We start from the raw sequence: 22,046 nt of genomic DNA on the forward strand, positions 1-22,046 counted from the left end.
TAAGTTCTCCTAAGGATAAGAACAGTTAGCGCTGCAGTCTTTATTTTATAAATATAAGCAGACACCATAAACATTAAATGATGTAAGAATTTAGGTCTATTCTTACAAATAGCATATATATAGAAGTTAGCATTGCTGTTTGATAGGCTGTGTTTCCCTAAAATATTTGAATCATAAATATTAGATGAGGATATTCAGGAGTGTTTTGATTTATTCTTAAAGTGATTAGATCTCAGTAGAAATTTATTTTGTTCAGAGGATTATGTAGCACAGACCTGAATAAAATGGGCTAGATTCAAATGTTAACTAGATTTATGACTGGGGATCTGCAGTATGATTTTATGGTTCTGTGTTCTCACTTGTAAAATGATGATAATGGTTATTAGCACTCTGAATGTTGAAGACTCAAGTGAGTTACCATTAGGTGAAACACTTGACTGGGGTCTGCTGAGCTCGAAGTCCAGAGTGGATTGGTTGAGGGAAGCTGTTGCATAGGTTCAGAGAATTAGAAGGAACTGTTGGCAGTCTGATGCCGAGGGAGTCAACCGAAAAGTACAAAGCGGATTCAGTGACTTTTAAGAAAATACTAATCCATAACCATGAGTATTACTAAATATTTAGTGTCAGTTTTTTAATGAAAAGTCATTTTAATGTCGTGTTTTATAGGCACATTGGGAGAGGCAGAAACGAAGGAGCGCTTCGGTGCGGAGGAGGCACTTTCAGAACTAAACCACGTGAGCTCCATTCAGGGAGTGGCAGTCCCTCCGTGTGTGCCACCCGTCCACGAAGGGTAAGTTTCTAGAGGAGACTTCAAACTAATAAAATTTAAGATGAGCCAGTAGTAAAATAATCTATGTATAGATTAACTATTAGATCTTCCATGTAGGTGATGTTTCCTTTTACAGAAGTTTTATTGGTACGGTTATGTGTTACTTGGTATCTCAGGAAGCCTTAGAGTGGTACCAGATACTTCTTGGATACACAGAGACATGATGAATTAAGACAGACCTCTTACTTACATTCTTTGACACTTCCATTTTGCTGAAGACCATGCCCTGGTTTCCAGTGGTTTCAGGATGTTGAGGTTTAAGTCTTCTTCAGCAGGTAGAGCATAAGGGAGATCACTCAGGCAGCGTTGTTCCCTACCATGTGGTGACACAGAACTAGCAAAGCTTTTTGTTTTTAATGACTGCTTATCCGTTTATTTCATGAACGCTTACATGCAGGCAGTATGCTAGGTGGCGTCAGGGTTCTAACTCAGAGTGTGATCTGACAGATTGCTGCCTGGTCCCGAACACGTTTTGGTCAACACTCTGCTGCCTTCATTGAGGGTGAGCTGAGTAACAGTGAAGTCATCCGCTGACTGTCTAAGAGACACAGCACATCACACGTCAGCACTTGCAGTGACACTGCTGTAGAGGATGCAGAATAAATCACAGCTTCAGTTACCGCATGAGAGAGAGAGAGAGAGAGAGAGAGAGAGAGAGAGAGAAGGGCGACTACGCACCTGGATGAGCTCCAGCGAACAAAGCTCTTGTCCTGTGATTGCTCCTCGTGCTTGTCACAATTACTTGTCAAACCCATTATAATAGGTTTTTGTTTTTGTTTTCGTAATATTGGGGGGGGGGGGGGTGGGAGGGAACAATCCATCACATAATAAAAAATCAGCATGTTTTAATTAGGTTTTGGGAAAGACCCGCTCAGAATAGAAAGATACCCACTGTTCACATATTTCAGCAATGACAACTAAAAATCAGACCTGGGGAGGGCAGGGCGACGGTCTAAACAAGGGAGGGAGAACACCAGGGGCTTGGTGCTGGGGCGCAGTGAGCTGGTGGGGGGCTCTTCAGGGACTACACTGAAGGGAGAAAGCAGATGCTGTAAACAAAGAATAAAAAATGATGGGAGACACACACACACACACACGCACGCATGCGTACATGTTAACAGCTTCATCGAGTATACCAGTGCAGGTCCACTGGCCTCCCTCTTCTGAGTCATTGTATTCTTGCAGTTAAAATGAAAATATTGAGCCCCGACTCTACTGAGTATTGGAAGGATTCCTTAATATTTGAGAGGCTAATTTGAAGACTGTGACACAGATCATTTAAAATTGGCTAACTTATAATTTTATTTGTTACTGAGACTATGTCATTATTACCAACTAAATAGTAGATAAGAAAAATAAGTACAGCATTACTTTTTCTGAGTTCACTTGCAAATTGCATGATGGACTTGTATTGCTCTGAATCACAATTTTTTATAAACAATGACAAGTAGAAGAGAGTAGATTTAAAGCTGGTTAGAGCAGGTGGAAACTTCTTACATACTAAAGTCTATATTTCTGTTTATAAAGGAAAGTCCTCACCCTGCAGGCCAAGGTACCAGCTGGAGACGAAGGACTAGTCTCAGCTGAAACCCGCACCTCTGCAGTCACAGCAGGTAACAGGAAATGTACGCGTTATGTTGGCTTCAGGATTCTCCCGTGTCCATGTTTTGTGTGCAGTTTTCTGCTCTTAATCTGTTATCCAGACTTCCTTTTCTCCATTCTTCCTTGCTCTCAGCATCCCTGGCTAAAAGTAGAATTCCAAGGATGCATATCAGCTCTGCGTGGGTTGCTTGGGTTACTCTGTGGTTCTAACAGTTCGGGTTTTACGGTGGTTTTTGTGGCCGTGCTTTTACTCGAGTGCCGGAGGGTAAATCTGCCAGTCCGCAGCAGGACAGTGCCTGTTGTTTCCGCCTTCTGGCTCCCATAGATCTTACTCTGCCTTTTTATTGAGAAATAATTGCAAAACTAAATTTATTTCAGGGAAATTAATAAATACATAGAACTCATTTTTTAATTCCAAGGAGCACTACTTCCCAAGTGCCTCCTCTTGGTTAGGCTCTGGCTATGCTGAATAAGGAAGGTAAGTTTTCCCCAGCAGACTTGCAGTTGAGTTTGGAGAAAGTACACTCCTCAGGACTTAGACCCAGAACTTGTCTAAGCATTTCTTGCCTGGACATAATGTTTTTTAGAGCACCAAAGAAGAGCAAAGTAAATTCCCGGTTCGCAGCAGGACTACACACATGCTGTTTGATCTTCTGGAACTCATATATGTATGCATAGGCAACTTAACTAGTCTAATTTAAGACCAAGATTGGCCTTTTACTGGAAAATAGTCGCAGAGGTCGGTGCTATCTGGCAGCAGAGGCCATGCTCTCAACTCTCAAGCCTGACTGTCTCCTTAGGAACAGGACTCAGTGGAGACAGCCTTTACCTCAGATTTAGAATGTCTGATATCACGTGCTACTTAACAGTCATGCATAGGTCATAAGGTGATTTTGTAGTTGTGTGAACTTGCATGTAGGGTGTACTTCTACAAACCTAGATGGATAGCCTGGTACACCTGTAGATTATGTGTATGAGGCCACTGTCATGTGCAGTCCATAGTTGGCTGAAAAGTTACACTGTTGCTCATGACTGTAGTTTGTAGTAAAATAATTAAAGTGTATTGTCTAGCATTCTAACTGACTAGGGGTCAGGCAGTGCAAGTTTGTTACACAACTTTGCACTGGTGGTTTATTGATTTTCATCTGCCAAATAGGGATGATAATTCAAGTACCTATCAAATAATTTGTTGTAAGCACTCTGAAAATGCCAGGCATATGGATCAGATATAGATTAATCTATCATTATACTTTGATGACTCTTACAAAGTATGCCTGAATTTTCAACACTGCACAACTGAAACTTGTGTAATGTTATAATGCAATGCTGCTTAAACAAAGAAATAGGAAAATCATGAAAAAAGAGTATTATCTAAAGTATAAATTAAAAATCGCTATAACCTTGCTACCGGTTTCAGGGGCTCTGTCATTAACAATTTAGAATTTTTGTGCATGTTTTCCCCATAAGTTAGCAGAAGTAATAAATATGGTAGTTAAAGAATAAGAACTTGAACCAAATTGGAGTGATAACCCAGTTCTACACTCAGTACATATAACACTGTGGGTTAGTCCTTGATTGCTTTGTAAAATCTTAACAGCTGTAATGTTAAAAGCTCAATAAGTATTTATTACATATTTTTACCAGTAAAATTTTTTCAAAAGTAACTTTTTTTAATTTGACAGTGTATTTACATTTTCTCATGTCATTAAAATAGATGAATCCTGTCCTTTTCCATGGCTACAGTCATTTTCCGTAGCAGAAATGTTCGTATATGCTTAGCTAGTTACTTATTGTTGAACATTTAGGCTGATTAGCATTTTTGTTTTTTTGTATCGTTTATGTAGTGACTATTTTTGTGCTATTATTTTGCACATTCTGTATCAGTGTTTGTCTTGGATAGATTGCTAGAACGGGCTTGTCAGGTCAAGGAACATGCACACATTTTTTTATGTTCATTGTGTCTCCAATAACAGCTGTTTTCTGCTTCCATACACTGGAGATTGGAAGGTGCAGTGCACAGTGTCCCATTCCTCTTTGCCTAACTGATAGGTGAAAACTTCTTCCATTTTGTAATTATAAGCAGTCTTTGGCTACTAGGGATATTAGTCTCATTATCTGTTAATAGTGTTAAAATATGTTTTCTTAGTTGGTGTTTTTTAAAGAAATTTATGATTTTGTTGTTGTTAAACACAAGTTTTTAAGTCAATTAGATCATCTTCCCCAATCCCAAGGTATTTTGGGTTTTGTGTTACTCATAAACTATAAACCCAAATGTGGCTTATGAGTGCTCATGACTTGTTAGAACCTTGACAAAGAGGAAGGTGAAAGATGAGACATTTTTTAAATGAGCACCATTTTTTTGTTAGGTGGTTGAGTGTACTTGTCAGCTTTGTATGCTTCCTGCCGAGAGAGCTACCTAGTCTTTTTCACAGGCAGATGAAAGCCCAAATTGTATGTCTCTCATGTAATTCTTTAAACCTCTCAACAGTCTGTTCCTTTTCTGGTAGTCACATGGTGGACATGATTTTTAGATGTATTTAACAAGGACCAAACATCTCACCTTCTTAATAACAGTTATACTGAAGTTCCACAATAAGGACAAGAATTATATTCCATTTGAAAGAAACTAGAATTGTCATTTTTAAATGTAAAGATTTGTATTTTATTTTGTGTATCAAAAACTGGGTTGGATGTGGAAGAAAAAGGGTCAAATGTAAAGCATCGTAGGCTTCCCACCCCCCCATTTTTGACACAGTGATAATTTATCAGAGGAAATTTTTTGATTTAGTGTTCCTCCTCAATTCATGACTATTTCACTTTTTTCGTTTAAAATGTGAAAGACTGACTCCTGTTTTTCTTTCAGCTGTGGCCGATGTCCTTGATGATAGTGGAAGCTCTGGGCTTGTTATCTCTGAAAGTCCTATTATCTCTGAACATAGGCTTGACCAGGAAATAACATTGAACTTAAAAGAAGGTCACCAAATAGAAGTCGATGTACTAAAAGAAAATGTTGACTTAAATGAAGAAAAACCTCCACTACCTGACGATTCTGCTGATACTCAAGAAATTCATGTAAAAAAATTAATTTTTTACTTTTTTGTCAAATGTTTTGTCTTAATTAGCTTCCCAACCATAAATCAAGCCTAAGATACTCATTTATTTGACTGCTATCGAAAAACCTCCTTATGAAAATCTGTTATAGTATAAATATTTTATGTAATATAAAAGAATACATTCTTTACGAAGTTTTTTAGGAAAATCAAGAGGCCATACTTTAATTTTGCTGAGTATCTGGGTTTTTAGCCATAAGGAAACAGATACTGGCTTAGCTATTCACAAAAACAGCTATGACATTGAAGCTGTTCGGAGCATGTACTGGAACATAATTGAATGCAGTTAAGTAGGAGTTTCCCCTCCCTCCTCCCATGAATATTCGATGAAAAATATTCTGCTGGCTGGGTTGAGCTATACATCCCAGAAAGGGTTTTTTTTTTTTTTTTTTGGACAGTGGGTGCTTAAAATGACTTAGAATTTCTGAAAATTCCACCAAATCTCTCTCACAATCAGTAGGCAACTTTTGGTAAATGAATTTAAGATGATAAAAACCAATTCTTCTAATTGTTTAATATTTGGGAAGTTTCCTACCTCATAAAAATGTCATCAATATCCATATGTAAAATAGGTGGGTAAAGTCCCTGTTCCTTCAGCTGGGAAGCTAATCAAAGTTGTGGGCATGATGTAAGTGGGAATCTTCATTTTCTGGGTATTTCCAGTCTTTCATCTCACGGAATGTTTGGGGATTGGGAAAATGTCATTGTCTAGGTGGGTGGTAATGTTCTACCTTCTTGGTCAGGAGATCTCTCTGTTACTTTCTACCTCCTCCTTTTTCTCCCCTTCCCTTACCAAAAGGTAAATGCAAGGACCATTCCTTCTTCCACCAAACCCTTGCAGGAGAGGTACTGAACTTGAAAGCCTTAGGAATTTCATGGTTTATGCAGCCCCAGCAAAGGGAAGAGGATTGAGTCTAGCCCAAGGGAGCTTATGTAGGTGAATTCTTCTTCAACCTTATGGGGATCATGCTGTTCAGAAAAGTGTGACTAGTTAGGTGATTTGGGGATTATCATTAAAACAGTTTGGGGGTTGTTGTTGTTTTGTTTTCTTTTCTTTTTTTTCTCCAGTTAATTTTTTTTTTCTTGGGTGAGAATAGAATAAGTCCTTAATCTTCATCATAATAATTTTCAAGGTTTTGTTAAGACTGTCTTTTTTATCCAGGGAAATGTAGAATTTCTTTGATACCATTCAAAATCAAGAGTATTTTTTCTGTGTAGTTTATTTTGACTGAGTCTGATTGCTTAAATAGATAATTTATGAAGTAAACCCATAAATAATGTAGTTTATATTTAACAATTCATATACCAAGAATGAGATGGTTGTTAAAAATCTTTATGCTTTAGGTTGAAATAAATATATACATGAAAATTCTCTAACTAGTCTCTTTAATTCATTTTAGGTGGTTGAACATGAAAAGCTTGAAGTTCGGGATTCTGGACAAGAGGCTAGGAGTCTTTCATTTACTGAGTTGTATCCCTCAGGAACTCTTAAGCTTCAGTATCATTTTGATACCATTGAGCAACAGTTTTGTGACTTGCCTGACAATAAAGACTCTGCTGAGTGTGACATTGCTGAAGTAGATGGGGAACTATTTGTGGCTCAGAGCAACTTTACCTTGATATTAGAAGGTGAAGAAGGAGAAGTTGAGACTGGGGATTCTGCGGCGTCCAGTGTGTTAGCTAGAGTGGCCAGCAAAACAGCTGAGGAGAGGCGTGTGCACAGTGGTGACGGCAGTAATCAAGATGCTGCGAATTTGTCAGCTGCCATAACTAGTGATCAAGAGTCCCAGAAGACAGAAACATTACCATATGTGCCTGAACCAATTAAAGTAGCCATCGCAGAAAATTTATTAGATGTAATTAAAGATACAAGAAGTAAAGAAATTACTTCAGATGCACTGGAACCGTCTAGTCATGTAGACACGTCCTTAGTGAGCCAGAAGCTAATGTGTCCCCCCGCGTCAGGCAGATCTGCACTTGAGACTGTCCAGGAAACCAGCCCCGTGGCTGTCGGTGCCGGCCAGGTTGACGACACGATCTCCTCCAGAACCCGCTTGAGAGGGCGGCGTGCCCAAAGCCAGAATGCCACATCAGCAGATGTCGCCACTCCTGAGATGCTGGGACTCTCAGGCTTGAAGAAAATGAGGAAAAGAAAAGAAATTTCTGACGCTTCTGAAAGTGCCTGTTCTGATGTTAAAGAAATGTCTCAGAACCAGCAAATACCTCAAAATTCCATTACTCCTAGGAGAGGAAGAAGGAAAGAAACGAGCCAAGACACACCAGCAGGTATTAGTTCTGTGCAACAGGAGTTGCAGGTTACTCCAGGTAGGAAGCTAAGGTTAAAATCATCTCAGCTGTTGGAACCAACAGTTGAAGAAACTTCTTTTAGAAAAGAAGATAAGACATTATCTGTTACAATAAAGACTCCCAAAAAAATGAAAAAATCTGTAGAGAATCAGGAAAGTTTTGAAACTGTAAATGATCAAAAAGTTAGTAAAGGAGCAAGTCCTAGCAGAAGTACCAGAAAATTGAGAAGTGCTAATTTAGAAGCTTCTGAAGATGCTGACTATAAACAAGATGGGAAGCCTAGCAGGGAACCTAGAAGAAGGATTGGAGAGAGAGGAAATAGTGCAGCACCTGGCATAGAAGACTCTAAGCATGATGTATCCCTGTCGAACCCTCACACGGAATTTGGCACACCCGTCACACCTAGGAAGCGTGGGAGACCAAGGAAAACAAACCCAGCTGCAGCTGTAGGCGCTGAGGCTCAGGCGGAAGAGAGAAGCCCTCAAAAGAGAGACCCGCTCAGTGTCCAAAGGAGATCAACAAGAAACACCCCTGCGAGAAGGGAAAATACCCATGTGGGGAAATCCGCTTCAGAAAAGTTGGCTTCAGTGCCAAATGAGGATCTTGCTGCAGTAATGAGTCCTAAGAGAAAACCTAAAAGGACTGAAAATCAGAGCCAAAAATTTTCATCACGCTCAATTTCAGAAGAAAACAGAGACAAAAAGGACTGGAATGATGAAGAAAAACTGCTTGCCGCAGCTGCTTTGACTAAATCTTCCCGCAGCACAAGGACTAGATCTAGCAAAGCCATTTTGTTGCCGGATCTTTCTGAACCAAAAAATGAGTCTTTATTTTCTCCTCCTGCATCAAAGGTTCCAAGAAAAGTGAAAGGTATTTTTTTTTTCTATTCTAAGTATAATTTTGATCTCACTCAAAATCTTCATCTTCAAAGTTTATCATTTTAAGCATGACTTCATTGCAGTGAAGGCACTAATTGATGATCCTTGAAATGATTTTCAAGGATAATTGAAATGTTTCAATTTAAACATTTTAGTTGTCAAATTCTTGACGTTCAGAAATTTTCTGATTTAATAGGACCTTTTGAGTCCTGTGGTTTTGATGCAGGTTTGCTTTTCTGGAACCACCATTCTCTTCACTCTGCCTTTGTATGACTTTATCTGGTTTTCTCCCCACGTTAGCATTCTGACCCAGGTACCGGCACCCTGACCTATCCCACATGACGTCCACAGCCCCAGTGTTCCTGAAGCAGGATTTTATTGATTGGAAATTAGTTAAATACATTTTCCCTGTTAGTCATGAGTTGGCTACATGCACAGCCGCCCTCATGCAACGGGGAGGCTTCTGGTGGTGGTGATTTGGTTGGTGTAGTTCACACCTTTTCAAGAGGAGCGCTGTCTCTCCCCAGAGGGTGAAGTCTTGTATTCTTATGTATGAAGCACAGATACAGAAGGACACAACTGTGCGATGGAGATTTTTTGGAGGCAAAAAATGTTAGTGAGGAGGGTAATTAAGAAAAGCTCTAAAAAGGTGGTAACAAAGAGGAGGTTGATACACTGGTGCAGACACTGGGACCTACTTATGGGCGATTTAAATAAGCCAGGGCGATTAAGAAGTGTGGTTGTTTACTTAAGGTCAATGAGATTAGAAGTGATGAGAAATTCATGGCTGGAATATCGCCTGTCTCCCACTAATTAAATGGACACAAAGTCTTTTCCTCATCTTTCAGAGTAGAATAGATATGGAAATACTGTTGATTAGAAAGCTGGAGGTACTCCTCTCTAATTGACACCTGTCAGAGAACAAGTACCCTAGAATTATATTTAAATGTTTTACTGCCTCAAAGAGTGTGAGACTTGACGTTTCTATTGATTTCTTTGGTAGCCATTATTCAGTAGCAGATAGTTTAGGAAAACTGGGCCTGCCAGGAGCACATTGAGGCTCAGCGAGACTGAGCACCCACACCACCACGTGGCAATGAGGATGCTGAGGCCTGAGACCTGCCTGACTGGTGAGAGAGCCGGTGGTCAGGTGCTCAAGAATTTTGCAAGCCAGCTATGGTGAGGACATGGGGCCGGTGGTCAGCAAGTATGCTGAGTCTGTTGTTGAGGGGTTTTTTCCCCAGCAGGTATGAGTGGGTTGGAACCTAGGTCTTAAGAGTCCCTTAAGTCTGAGTAGCCCTGGCCATCAAACTTAGCCGTGGGACGCTGATAGAGAAGGTGAGGAATTGACATGCAAAGAAGCATAATAAAATGACTAAACATTTTGGTACATGATAACGTATTTCTGTATTTCCTTATTAATTCCTTTGAAGTAGAGTGGGAAAACTGAGAATATGAGCTCATCTTTGAAAAACCAAAAGAAGCTGTTGTTCCAGGTAGTCTGGGAAGAGAAAAACAGACTTGTCGTTTTCATAGAAACAATACATATAGATGTATCTTGAGGGAGGGTCCTCTTCCCCTGAATCCTACACAGTGCTGCAAACCATTATTACCTTAATAATGAATTTCTTTTAAATATGAAGAGAAACTCAAAGAGAATATAGTTTATATTTCTGTTTTTTAATGCCCAAAGGGAGGCATTGCATTAGTGACGCCAGCGGTTGCCATTCCCACCGTGTGTCAGCTAGCCCAGGCGGCTTTCCCCGCCCACTCCACCCCGCCACCCTCTCTGGAAGTGCAGCTTGATGTGTGATAATCCTCTGTGACCCAGTAAGTGAAAGACTCTTGAAGTGTAATTTGAGAATATTGTAAATTTGAGTCTTGAAATAAAGTAATGGATGCAGGCGTCCATGAAGCACTTTCTGAGGCCGCACATTGCTCTTTGGTTTCCACAGTGACTTTGTAGATGTTGTCCGTAATCTCAGGCTGTGATAGTGTCTTCTAGAGTATGATGCTTACGTCTTTCTGATATACAACATTCATTCATTCGTTCCAAGCTCTACATATAGGTGGACGGGCCTCCTTGGCAGCACAGGGCTCAGAGTCTCAGCGCTATCCTCTCACAGAGACCTGTTCCTCTGGCCGACACCCCAGTTCTTGTATGCATAAGGAAATAAAAATTACAAATCACCTTTAAAAAAGGATGCCTGTGTGTGTGTGAACTTGTCCATAAAAGTGATGCACTGTTTTCCTTTCTTCAGCAAACAAACCGGATCCTCCTGCACAGCTAAAAGAATTCGTTTCAGATTTATCCTCTCAGTTTGTCCTCTCACCTCCTGCTTTAAGGACCAGGCAGAAAAACACATCTAATGCATCCAGACTTGTAGATGAACTGGTAAGAGATGCATTTTATCTGTGTGCTGACTTCTTTTAAGCAATGTTTTCTAAATAACTTCTGTAAAAAGAGCCCAGAACTGCTATGTCTGTACTTTAAGGGGTCCTATTTCAGGCAGTTCCTTGGCATGTCACTGATGATTGCTGTGTTACTGACAACCGGAGATTACGTATGAGGGGAGAGGCATGTAAATTTTAGAATCATCAGTATTGTCTAGGTGTGTGTGCTTGTTTCAAATGTAGGTCTCTGAAGCCCTGTTCATGCCACCACCTAATTGTACATGACCCTAAAAGAAAAATAGTTTAGGGATCATGAATGAAACTTTACAATGACCGACCAGGATTCATAAGCATTTCTTGAATTCTCTTCTGTGAGAATGGAGATGCTCAGTTGTTCGCAAACTGGCAAACAGCTATGTATTTTAAGTAGTTTGCATGACAAGTGAGTTTTGGAAAGGGAAAAATTGTCTCTGATAATCTGAGCCTCCTGAGGTGGTGAAATACTGGCTTTGATCAGAGGCAGCAGGAGTCAAAAGGACAGTGGACAGTATTCCAGACAGAGGCTGACCGGACCTGGGACTTGGGTGTCAGGCATCACAATGAGTGGCCCCAAGACCCAGGGTCTCTGGTATGAAACCCAAGGGGTCTGGAGTGTTAGAACGGAAACTTTCAATTTGGAGTTTTAGATGCTTAGTTGTTTTAAGATTCTTTATTTCTTTAATCCCTTAGGAAGATACTGCTCAATCACTAGAAACCGGGGGAAAGCAAAAAGCAAAAAGAAGCAGGACTGCAAAAACAAAACAAGCGAGCAAGTATGACTTTCTGTGCTGTTAGTTTCACCCATTTTGTTCTAAAGTTAGGCCTTAGAACAGTCTCGACTTCAAAATAGATACTAAGCTCATCAGAAACTGGTTACTCAAAAAACCCTGAGTTTACTATATTGTAAAAATACTGGCTTTATTTAATGATTCACAAATTGGAACCTTCCATCTAGCATGTAGTGAGGCTCGACGAGCTGTTCCAGTGAGATCTGGAGACAGCAGCAGGGCGAGAGGATGGTCATGGCATCCAACCTCTTCCAGGCCTGACTAGGGCACTTGGCTCATCCCTACAGCCCGACAGTATTTATTAATGCACGTGAAATGTTTGGAAGAAAATCTGGCAGTGAGTATGTTTGAACATTCAAATCAAAAAGGGAAAAGCGAGACTTTAATGCTTACCTGGAATTAGCTTTTATGATTTAAAGCTTCACTTCACATCTCTTTTATAAAATATATTGGTAAACTAGTTATATTTTTATAATGCAGTGTGTTTATCCTTATTTGAATTGCTTCCCCCCCTCCCCCCAGAAACGCCGAAAAAGAAAGTTCTTGGACGCCTCCTCCAGTAGAAATTAAGTTAATTTCTCCCTTGGCAAGCCCAGTCGGTGGGGTAAAGAGCAAGCCAAGAAAAACTACAGAAGTAACAGGGAAAGCTGTCGGGAGGAGCAGAAAGAAGCCGTCTTCCTTTCCAAAGCAAGTTTTACGCAGAAAAATGCTGTAATTTTTTTAAAAAAAAATTTTTAATGTACACCTATTTGTAAAGTCATCAGAATTGTGTGGGTTATTAAAAATCATCTAATTTGGAAGAAAGTAATTTATATAAATTATTGTAAATTTTTGTAAACAGAAAGTCTTCAATAAGTAAAATAACTCCATATGGGGTGTGATTCTTTTAGTCCAGGCAGTTTTTTTCTATTTTATAATAAGACTTCATACATTTATATAATATGTAAATATGGCCTATTATCGGAATGTTAAATAAAGTGTATACTTCACAGTTTGTGTCTGTTAGATTTTTGTGAGGGGATTTCTGTTTTAAAAATGATTTTATATGCCAGTAGGCACTGGTACCATTTTCTTTATCTACAGTTTAAATGGGATGATTAAGCTGTTGAGTTTTTAAGTTGCTATTTCGTATTTTATGCACTTTGCTTCTGTGATTAAGATTTCTAATCAAAAAATGTATTATTTCTTTTGGCTGTTGCTGTGTTGAAATTGAATTTTATAGGCATGTTATTTTGCCACTTTTTTGTAGTTTAACAAATTTTATGTATTCTACCTCAGATGAGTAATTTTCCAGGTAATGCATTCATTAACTGTAATGCTGGCATTTCTCATTCAGCAAGCGTAAAGGCTCTTTGTTTTGAAAGTCTCTTAAGTATCCAGAGACTAACTATCCAGGTTAGACTGACCGGTTCACTGCTCACTGGCAACTTTATAGAAGAGAGGAAAGGGGCATTCCAGACAGACCTGTCGCGTGACTGTTCGGTGTACCATGTGTGTGCCTGGCACTGACCCTGTCTTGCTGTGGAGGAGCTGGCTTTGATCACAGGCGTCCCTTTACTGTTCAGGTTTTCAGACTGCCGTTTTCAGAGCACCTCAGGCACAGACGATTGAGGGGGTGGGGGGAGGGAAGAGAGTGATTGAGTCTTGGGGAAAGGGAAAAAAACACTGTTCTCTGCAGTGTGGCTGTACAATTACGTGATGATGCTTATCCAGGTCATCAATAAGTAAGTGTTGTAAAATAATTTATAACCAGTAATTGATAGTGTGTAATGAGGGACCATTATTAATAATTGATCGTTGGAAACAAACTGCTCTTGTTGACTGAGCTTTTTATGTGTTCGTGTGAGGCATAAACTGTGCTTTCTACATTATTTTTCTACCAAATAATAACACAAATAATGGGGAAATGCTGAAGACGCCTGCGCCGAGTGTGGACAGAGTGAAGGTGGCGGTCCGAGTCCGGCCTTTTAGCCAGGTTGGTGACGGCATGCGCCCGGGCCGAGTTTGCCTATGAGTTTGATCTTATTAACTTTTTTAATGATAGTAAAAAACTTGTATTTAAGCTGCTTGTCATTTATGGAATATTAAACTTATTTCAGTGAATTTGTTCAATAAGATCTAAATATAACTCAGTGAACAGTTAATTTCAACCCTTTGCACAAGTAGCTCAATAAAAACATTGCCGAGAAAGATGTTCTGTCGAGTTAATAATTTGTAAACCACTGCAGTTTGGTGGAACACTGACTCATATTTATTTCCAGTGACTGCTTTTCCAACCCTTAGTAAAATTCAAACATAAGCAGCCAAATTGCCAGGTCTTAATGTACTCCATGTATTTTAAAGGCATGTGTGTGCTCATCTAATTTATCACAAAAATGTAAACTGCATTTTAGGATGGTGTGTGGGCGTTACGCTCTTTCCAGGACTTTAGAGGAAGCGTTTTATCTTTGATTATCTGTGCGTCCGTTGTATTTTAGGGTAATGGAACAATGGACCCATTTGTCAAACTTTTTACTGTCTCTTAACGCATGGAAAGCTTTACTAGAGACAGGATATAAAACTTCGCTGTCCATCAAAAGCTTACAGTTTTGTCTAAACAATTGGTAGGTCAGAGAGTAAAAATAAACACTTGGTAGAGGCTTAAACCTGTAACCCCCAAAGCAGATACAGTAATAACCTACCTCACCTCAATGAAGTAGTGTGGGGAAAAAGCCGTCAGTGCATGCCATCGTAAGTGGCTTTGTTTATCAGATTGCTAAAAAGAAATCTTAAGAGACTTGGGATCAGGAAATTACATATTTTGAACAAACAGAATTGGAATACTTTATAGTCTAATCTATTGACACCCTTTAAAGTAGTTATTTCAGGGGTATTTTCCACTGGCCTTTAAGTATGGCGAGAGTTGACGAGGCTGTAGCTGAGCCGCCACTGGGCTGCTGTTTCTCTGTGGCCCCTACGCACCTGCAGCTCCGCAAAAAAACTTCCTTTAGGTGCTTTGGCGTAACCACAAACAAAAGCTGAGCCAGGAGAAAGGGTGAATTTGTGTTCTCTGAGGGGAGAGGTATGACTCACACCTGAACAAATGTAACACCTCCTAGGTGACACAGAACCTGCCTAATTTTTAAATTGTAGTTTATTTTTGCATCATTTTGTGCCTTTTTCCATCTTAGTTGAATCCCTGTGGGCTTCCCATCACCAGTTCACCCTTGCGCCATCACCATAGTCCCATGCATTTTCCCTACTCCCCCGTTCTTTGACCCCATTCCCCACTCCACCCCATAACATGTAGTTGTTCGTTATTATTATATTCCCCTGGTCCTTTATGCTCCTGCTATGAGTGAAACCATCCGGTATTTTTCTTTTGATTTCTGCTTTTTTCAGTAAGCATGATCCCTTCCAACTCCATCCAAAAGTTGCTGCAAAAGGTGTGGGTCTATCTTTTGATCGCTGAGTGATATTCCATTGTGTATATGTACCACATCTTTTTAATCCAGTCATCCATTTTGGGGCATTTGGGTTGATTCCATGTCTTTGCTATTGTAAATAAAGCAGCAATAAACATGGGGGTGCAGGTGTCTTTTTGTATGAGGGTTTTTGTGTCTTTTGGGTAGATACCTAGGAGTGGGATTGCTGGGTCGTAGGGAAGCTCCATTTTAGCAGTTTGAGAAACCTCCAGTTTTCCATAGTGGTTGTACTGGTTTGCTTTCCCACCAGGAACCTGCCTAATTTTTAAATTATAGAACCAGTCTTTTTCTTCCCTAGGTGCATCCATCACCTAAATCTTAGTGCATTTTTATCAGCTCCCTGAAGAATGTGCCCTGGGAGTGTCCTCTTTTGCCCTGATTCTAAAGTTCTGAGTTCACTTGGGAAGACAAGAGCACTGTGGCTGGGTGAGGGAGCAGCATGACTTCCAAAATACAGCCCCCATTAGGGTGGTTTAATGTTAACAGGGGTGCTTCCAATAACACTCTGCATATAAAAGATTTTGGGTGCCGGTTTGCTGTTAGGTTCATTTGCAGAAGCTTTCAGTGGTTGCTTCTAAGTTATTCTTAATTTTCAGGCTATACCCTGGGGAGGATGACATTGTCATGCTGGCAGTGGGTATTTCTGCTGCTGTAGACAGTGTGAAGGAGTATAGGAGCAACTAACTGCTTGTCATAATAGCTGCTGTGGGTAATGTAGTTAGGGAACAAGGTGATGAACAGTAAGTTCCTGACTTAATAGAATTTTTGCAAAACGACACGCATAACAAAAACTTGAATGACTGACTGAATTTGTGATTTGACTGTAGAGAGAGAAGAATTCTGGGAGCAAATGTGTGATTTCCATGCATTCCAGAACCACTACCACTATCCAAGACCCTAAAAATCCAGAACACATGAAGACGTTTACTTTTGACCTGGCATATTGGTCTCACGATGGCTTTCAAAGGGATAAAGATGGTGTGTTTATTTCGTCGGATCCTAGCAGTGCATTTGCAGGCCAGGTAAACTGCATTTGACTTATGTAAACTTTTTAAAATTGAAGTGTTCACTGTAACCGCGCAATAACTGTTGTGGCAAACAATGTTTGGTTTTTAAGTTATTTCCTCAAGATAAGCATGAGGTCCAAAAATACAGTTACCACCTAAATAATTTCTAGGTTGTCAGATCACTTGGTTTTCTAATTTTGAAAAAGGGATTTTATCTCAATTTTACTTTGTTTATAAGCAAAATCAGCAAAACGTGACATAGCATTTGAGATCTTTTGTTGTATTGCGTATAAATAGCAGATCCTTGAAACCACTCACAATTGGTAAAGGGAGACAAAGCATTCAAGTGTTCCAGGTTCTGTGCCAAGAGCAGCCTGAGATACAAGAGGGCTCAGAGTACAAGTGGTTGTTCAAAGTGGGCAGCTCGTTAGCTGACCTGGGCCTGTGGCCTGAGTTTCCATCAAGGGGCCCTCGCTGGTGGCGCAGGGGTCAGAGCACAGCACTATGAAGCTACTGCAGCCGCTACAGCATGAGTTCGATCCCTGGTCAGGGTGTGACCCACAGGGCTCAGCTGACCCCTCCTGACCCGCCCGCTGCTCCCCTCAGCAGTGGACTTCGTCAGTCGGCCTGTTCTGCTCCCCGCTCTGTCTCTGGTGAAGCCTCTCGTCACCCCTGAGCCTCTGGTCTGTACCCCAGTTCTGTATGAACAAATAAAACTAAAAAAAAACACTGTCAAATTGTTCTGACTCAACACACTACAGGGTCCTCCCAGGCCCTGGAATGTACTTTGAGGAACACTGTCCTAGAATAAAGAAAGTCAAACAAGTGTCATTAGTAAATCAGTTACAAGGAAGTGGAATTATGAAAATGCAAAACATGGCAGCTACTGGGAATTTAAAAAGGAGAGATGACAGAAATGGACGGTAGGTTTAATGCCAGCTGTATTATATCAGAAGAAAAACATTCCAATTAAAAGGCAGAGGTGATGTCAGATTAGATGGGGAAACTGGGATCTAACTACATAAACCCGACTTAAATACAAATAAAAAGATACCTACTACATAAACACTAAGAAAAAGGAAACCGTAGTGGCTACAGTCACACGAAGTAGATTTGAGGACCAGGAGTGATCAGCTCAAAAAGGGAGCGGCCTGAGTATGCATCTAATAACAGCACTGCAGCTGTCTGAAGGAGAAATGAACAAACGGAGGAAGAAATGGACAAATCTACAATTGTGATTTTTTCCCCCTCATTCTGAGGGCTGAGGAGACGGAGTCAGTAATGGGACCGAAGGTCATTGCACCCCTGTAACTGTACTACCCCAATGGGGACTATTTTGGAACAGTCTCGCTGCTCCCTCGCCCAGCCACAGTGCTCCACAGTCTTCCCAAGCGAACTCGGAACTTTCATTGCGATAAACTGTTCTGGAGCCTCATATAGGGCCAGCGAGTGCAAGAAAATGGAAATCATCCCAAGCAGGCGCGCTCTGACCACAGTGGGATTCAACTAAAAGAAAAGCCAAAGATACTCGGAAAATCCACAAGTGATTAGAAAATAGCAGATGTGTAAATAATCCACAGGTCAAGGAATAAAGCGCAGGGAAATCGGCTATTGCTTTGAACTGGACGAAAAGCAAAATCTCGGATAGAGCCAGGCAGGCACTACGAGGCGTTAGAGCACGGAATGTTTCTCCTAAAGAACCATCTCACGACATTGTAGGCTTCCACAGGAGTTTCTGATACAAAACAGAGAAAGGAAAAAAGGAACATAGGATCAGTAGTGGATGTAAAATAATAGAGAAAAAAACAATAAAACCAAAAGTTGGTTCTTTGGAAAAGTTGTTCTCATTGATAAACTTTTAGTGATCTGATGGGGGGGGGGGGGAGTGCCAGGATGAGAAATGAAGACAGGTATTAGAGCTAAAAATAACTGTCAGGGAATATTGTGAGCAATTTAATGTCCATAAACGCAACATAAACGAAATGGACAAAACTGCAGATCTATGCGGCTCCGGCCCCGAGAGGAGCTGCCGCCCTGGCCAACGGCCCGCCCGCCTCCTCGCGAGGGACAAGCCGAGGGACTCGAAGCCTACAGTCTCCGCTCGCTCGCAGCATCTCGCTGCAACAGGTGACGCGCGCGAGCCGGGCCGAGGGCAGGGCGCAGGCCCGGTGGTCGTGACGTGGCGAGCGAGCGAAAGCTGCACCCGCAGGCTGCGGCCGTGACCCGCAAGAACAAGTGTGGCCCCTCTGACATGGCCGCCGCTGGGGCCGGTGCAGCCGAGGCTGCCAGGAGCCCCCCAAGGGCAGCTGAGTGCGCCCTCCGGCCCAGGTAACGAAGGAGTCAGCCCACTCCCACTCCACACACAGACAAAACACGAACCGACAGCGCAGGGAGCCCTTCCTCTGTCCGAAAGCCTCTATCTAGTTAACACCTCACAAAGGAAACCCCAGCCTTCCCTGGCGCCCCCAGGGATGGCATGGCCTTGCCAACGCCTGGACTTGACGTGTAGCCTCCAGAACTACGAGAGAATAATTTTTTAAGGTTCATTTATTTGTACATACAGAACTGGGGTACAGGTCAGAGGCTCAGGGACGGTGAGAGGATTCCCCAGAGACAGAGCGGGGAGCAGAACAGGCAGATCGACGAAGTCCACTGCTGAGGGGAGCAGCGGGCGGTCAGGAGAGGGCTGCCGCGCCCTGTGGTCACCTCCAGGCGGGGATCGAACTCGCGCTGAAGCGACTTTAGCTTCTTAGTGCTGGGCCTTACCCCGCTGCACCCCCAGGGGGCACCAAGATATGTTCGATTTTAAGAGTGTTGTGAGATACCGGTGCTGAACGTGACGCCTGTGATCTTCCAGGGAGAGATTTTCCAGGACCTCGGCAGAGGGATTCTGGACAGTGCGTGGCAAGGCTACAACGCTACTCTGCTGGCCTACGGCCAGACGGGCTCCGGCAAGAGCTACTCCATGCTCGGGTTTGGCGCGAACAAGGGGATCATCCCTAACGTGTGTGAAGAGCTCTTTCGAGTGACTGGGAACCGGGCGCGAGACCGAGAGTACCAGGGATGTGTCATTCCAGAGGACTTCTTGCTTTTCCAGATAACACTGATTTGCACCACTGTACATGTTTGAGAATTCGCTCGCCACACCACACCCACCACCACAGTAGCGCCACCCTGCGCCTTCGTCCAGGAGGTGGGCTACGTCCATCTTCCTCTCCCAGCCCCACGGATAACTCTCTGGGTTCTGCGTTCGAGCACCAAGGGCTGGTTTTGTTCTGTTTGCCCCCTGCTTTGTTCATTTATACTCTACATATACTGGAATTATGCAGCATGTGTCTTTCTCCTTCTGACTTACTTCACTTCGCATAACCCCTGCAGGTCCACCCACCTGTTGCAAATAGACAGACTTCCTCCTCTGTACAGTGAGAGCAATATTACATTGTGTGTGCATCCCACAACTCCCTTACCCGCTCCCCCGTCATCGCCAAGACATTTCCATACCTTCGCTGCTGGAAGGAGAGCTGCTTTGCACACAGGATGTACCAGGGTCCTCTGAGTTCCTTTTTTCTGTTTGTTTTGATCTCTCGTGCAGGAGGCCATCCCTCCAGCAGCCACTTTTTCAGCTTAAACCATGAGGCTTTCTGGAGTCAGTTGGAGTTCTGTAGACACAAGACATGTAGACATGCAGCTGACTGGCCAGACTCAGCACAGTGACGCACCGCACCAGCCTGTGCGTGGGTGGGCGCTAGTGGTGGCGAAATGCTGTACCTCAGAGCCTCTCTCTCAGTTAGAGCCATTCAGAGTCCTCCGTCTCCTGCTTAACAGGTGTAAGCTTTCTAGCAATGTCCCAGACGCATGAAGGCCAGTCTCTCTCTCTGCCTATACTCAGTGGGTGGGTGAGCAGAACAAGTACATGCACAGAGTTCATATCTGGGTTTGAACTTATGCTAAGAATTCCCTGCTGAGCATTAAAATCATCTCAGCCTCATATTGCGTGTGAAAAAGTTTTGCTGCATCTAACATTAGCACATATATGTTAATTCCCTATTGTTTCACTGTTTCAAGAGAATGTTTATGCTTTTTTTTTTTACAGGTTACATTCAGTATGCTGGAAATTTACAACGAACAGGTAAAGGTCGTTATATTTTCTGATGCACAAACCAGAGGGCCTCTCTGCTACTTAATGGACATCCAGGGCTCCCTCCTTCGCCCTGCGCTGACCGTCCAAGCTGTTCAGCCTGGCACTGACTCTGCCTGCTTTGCAGGCTCCGCTTCCCGTGACGCCCCTATGACTGCCCTGTATGCTCCACCAGAGAACTTGCATTCTCTGCTTGACCTGCCGTTTCTCGCTCCGGAATTCCTCCTGCTATATCTCTGCCCTTAATGAAACCACCAAACTTCATCGTTCCTCTAGCCACGCGGAGGCAGGTGGCCTCGGTCGCGTGTGCTGTACAAAGAATCAGGCAGCAAACATTTCAAGCTTTGGAGGTCATAAGGTCTCCTTTGCTACTACTCGACTCTATAGCATGACAGCGCCCTTAGGACGCATTAAATAAACAGATGTGGGGCCTCCCTGGTGGTGCAACGGGTTAAAGCACCGCATTGTGAAGCTCTTTGAAGCCCCTGCAGCACGAGTTCGATTCCCGGCCAGGGAGTGACCCACAGGGCGCAGCAGACCTCTCTGACCTGCCCGCGGCTCCCCTCAGCAGTGTACTCCAGTAGATCTCCCGTTCTGCTCCCCACTCTGTCTCTGGGGAGTCCGCTCACCCACCACTCCTCTGTCCTGTACCCCAGTTCTGTGTGCATAAATAAAATAAGGAATATTAATATTCCTTAATACTATTAGAGGAATAAATGTCATTTTGTATCTCTTGATATCAAGGAGAGAAAATGGCCCTTTTGTTCCTTCAAGGCTCCCACGAGACATTTATTACAGTGAAGGCGGAGAGTAGATTTACGAGGGTCACTACGACGCTTCTTTTTACTCCAGGTCATGGGTTTGACTGACGGGATGACTCCTTTACGTCACAGGACAACCTCAGGAGGGCGTTCCTGCCGTTACCAACAAGCTCTTGTGGGGAAGAAGGGGAGGGTAATACCTCACAGCGCGACATGTCAGCCAAGGGTGTCCAGAGGTGCAGGGGGTGAGGGGGTGCACCAGAGACAGAGCGGGGAGCAGAACAGGCAGATGGACAAAGTCCACTGCCGAGGGGAGCAGCGGGGAGACAGGAGAGGTCTGCTGGGCCCTGCGGTCACCTCCGGGCGGGGGATGGAACTCGCACTGAAGCGGCTGCGGCCAGCGTGCAGCGCTGCACTCTGACCTGTGGCGCCACCAGGGCGCGCCCCAAAGACCTCTTTTATGTATCTAGAATAGAAGACACCGCTTGTTCACCAACAATGTGGGTGACAAAGGCATTTTCTTAAAGCCAGCCCATGACAGCCTTTGCTGGACTCCTTTACCCTTCCCGCAGACCAGGAGGAAGGCAGCCGGCACCCAGGACTCGGGGCTCCAGTCCCTGGGCTCTGCGCCCACCCCGGTACCACCTCAGGGTGTTTCCCCCGCAGCGCCCCGCTGCTACACTCTGCTGGGCGAGTTTCAAGTCTGTGGGCGCCTGCGGCTCCCTCTCC

General features: G+C 42.8%; 2 protein-coding genes across 5 annotated transcripts in view; both read left to right on the forward strand.

Annotated features, from left to right (window-relative positions):
• Positions 1-15,026, forward strand: part of AHCTF1 (AT hook containing transcription factor 1) — a 47,643-nt gene extending 32,617 nt beyond the window's left edge. For 3 of the 4 annotated variants that reach the window (XM_012731103.1, XM_012731104.1, XM_012731105.1), the window contains exons 29-35: positions 667-790; positions 2,357-2,442; positions 5,295-5,503; positions 6,942-8,718; positions 10,988-11,121; positions 11,850-11,932; positions 12,470-15,026. In XM_012731103.1, coding sequence (XP_012586557.1) covers positions 667-790; positions 2,357-2,442; positions 5,295-5,503; positions 6,942-8,718; positions 10,988-11,121; positions 11,850-11,932; positions 12,470-12,662 — 2,606 coding nt within the window. In that variant the 3' untranslated portion in view covers positions 12,663-15,026. Of the gene's footprint in view, positions 1-666; positions 791-2,356; positions 2,443-5,294; positions 5,504-6,340; positions 6,475-6,941; positions 8,719-10,987; positions 11,122-11,849; positions 11,933-12,469 lie in introns of those variants that run through there. The other variant, XM_012731106.1, reaches the window with a different exon arrangement.
• The window catches only part of KIF28P, a 32,374-nt gene continuing 24,168 nt past the window's right edge, over positions 13,841-22,046 (forward strand). Inside the window, exons 1-4 of the mRNA XM_012731107.1 lie at positions 13,841-13,922; positions 16,239-16,433; positions 19,276-19,485; positions 20,512-20,547. Coding sequence (XP_012586561.1) covers positions 13,854-13,922; positions 16,239-16,433; positions 19,276-19,485; positions 20,512-20,547 — 510 coding nt within the window. The 5' untranslated portion in view covers positions 13,841-13,853. The remainder of the gene's footprint in view (positions 13,923-16,238; positions 16,434-19,275; positions 19,486-20,511; positions 20,548-22,046) is intronic.

The sequence above is a fragment of the Condylura cristata genome, unplaced genomic scaffold (genome assembly GCF_000260355.1).
Source record: "Condylura cristata isolate star-nosed mole 26May11 unplaced genomic scaffold, ConCri1.0 scaffold00029, whole genome shotgun sequence".
Classification (NCBI taxonomy): Eukaryota; Metazoa; Chordata; class Mammalia; order Eulipotyphla; family Talpidae; genus Condylura; species Condylura cristata.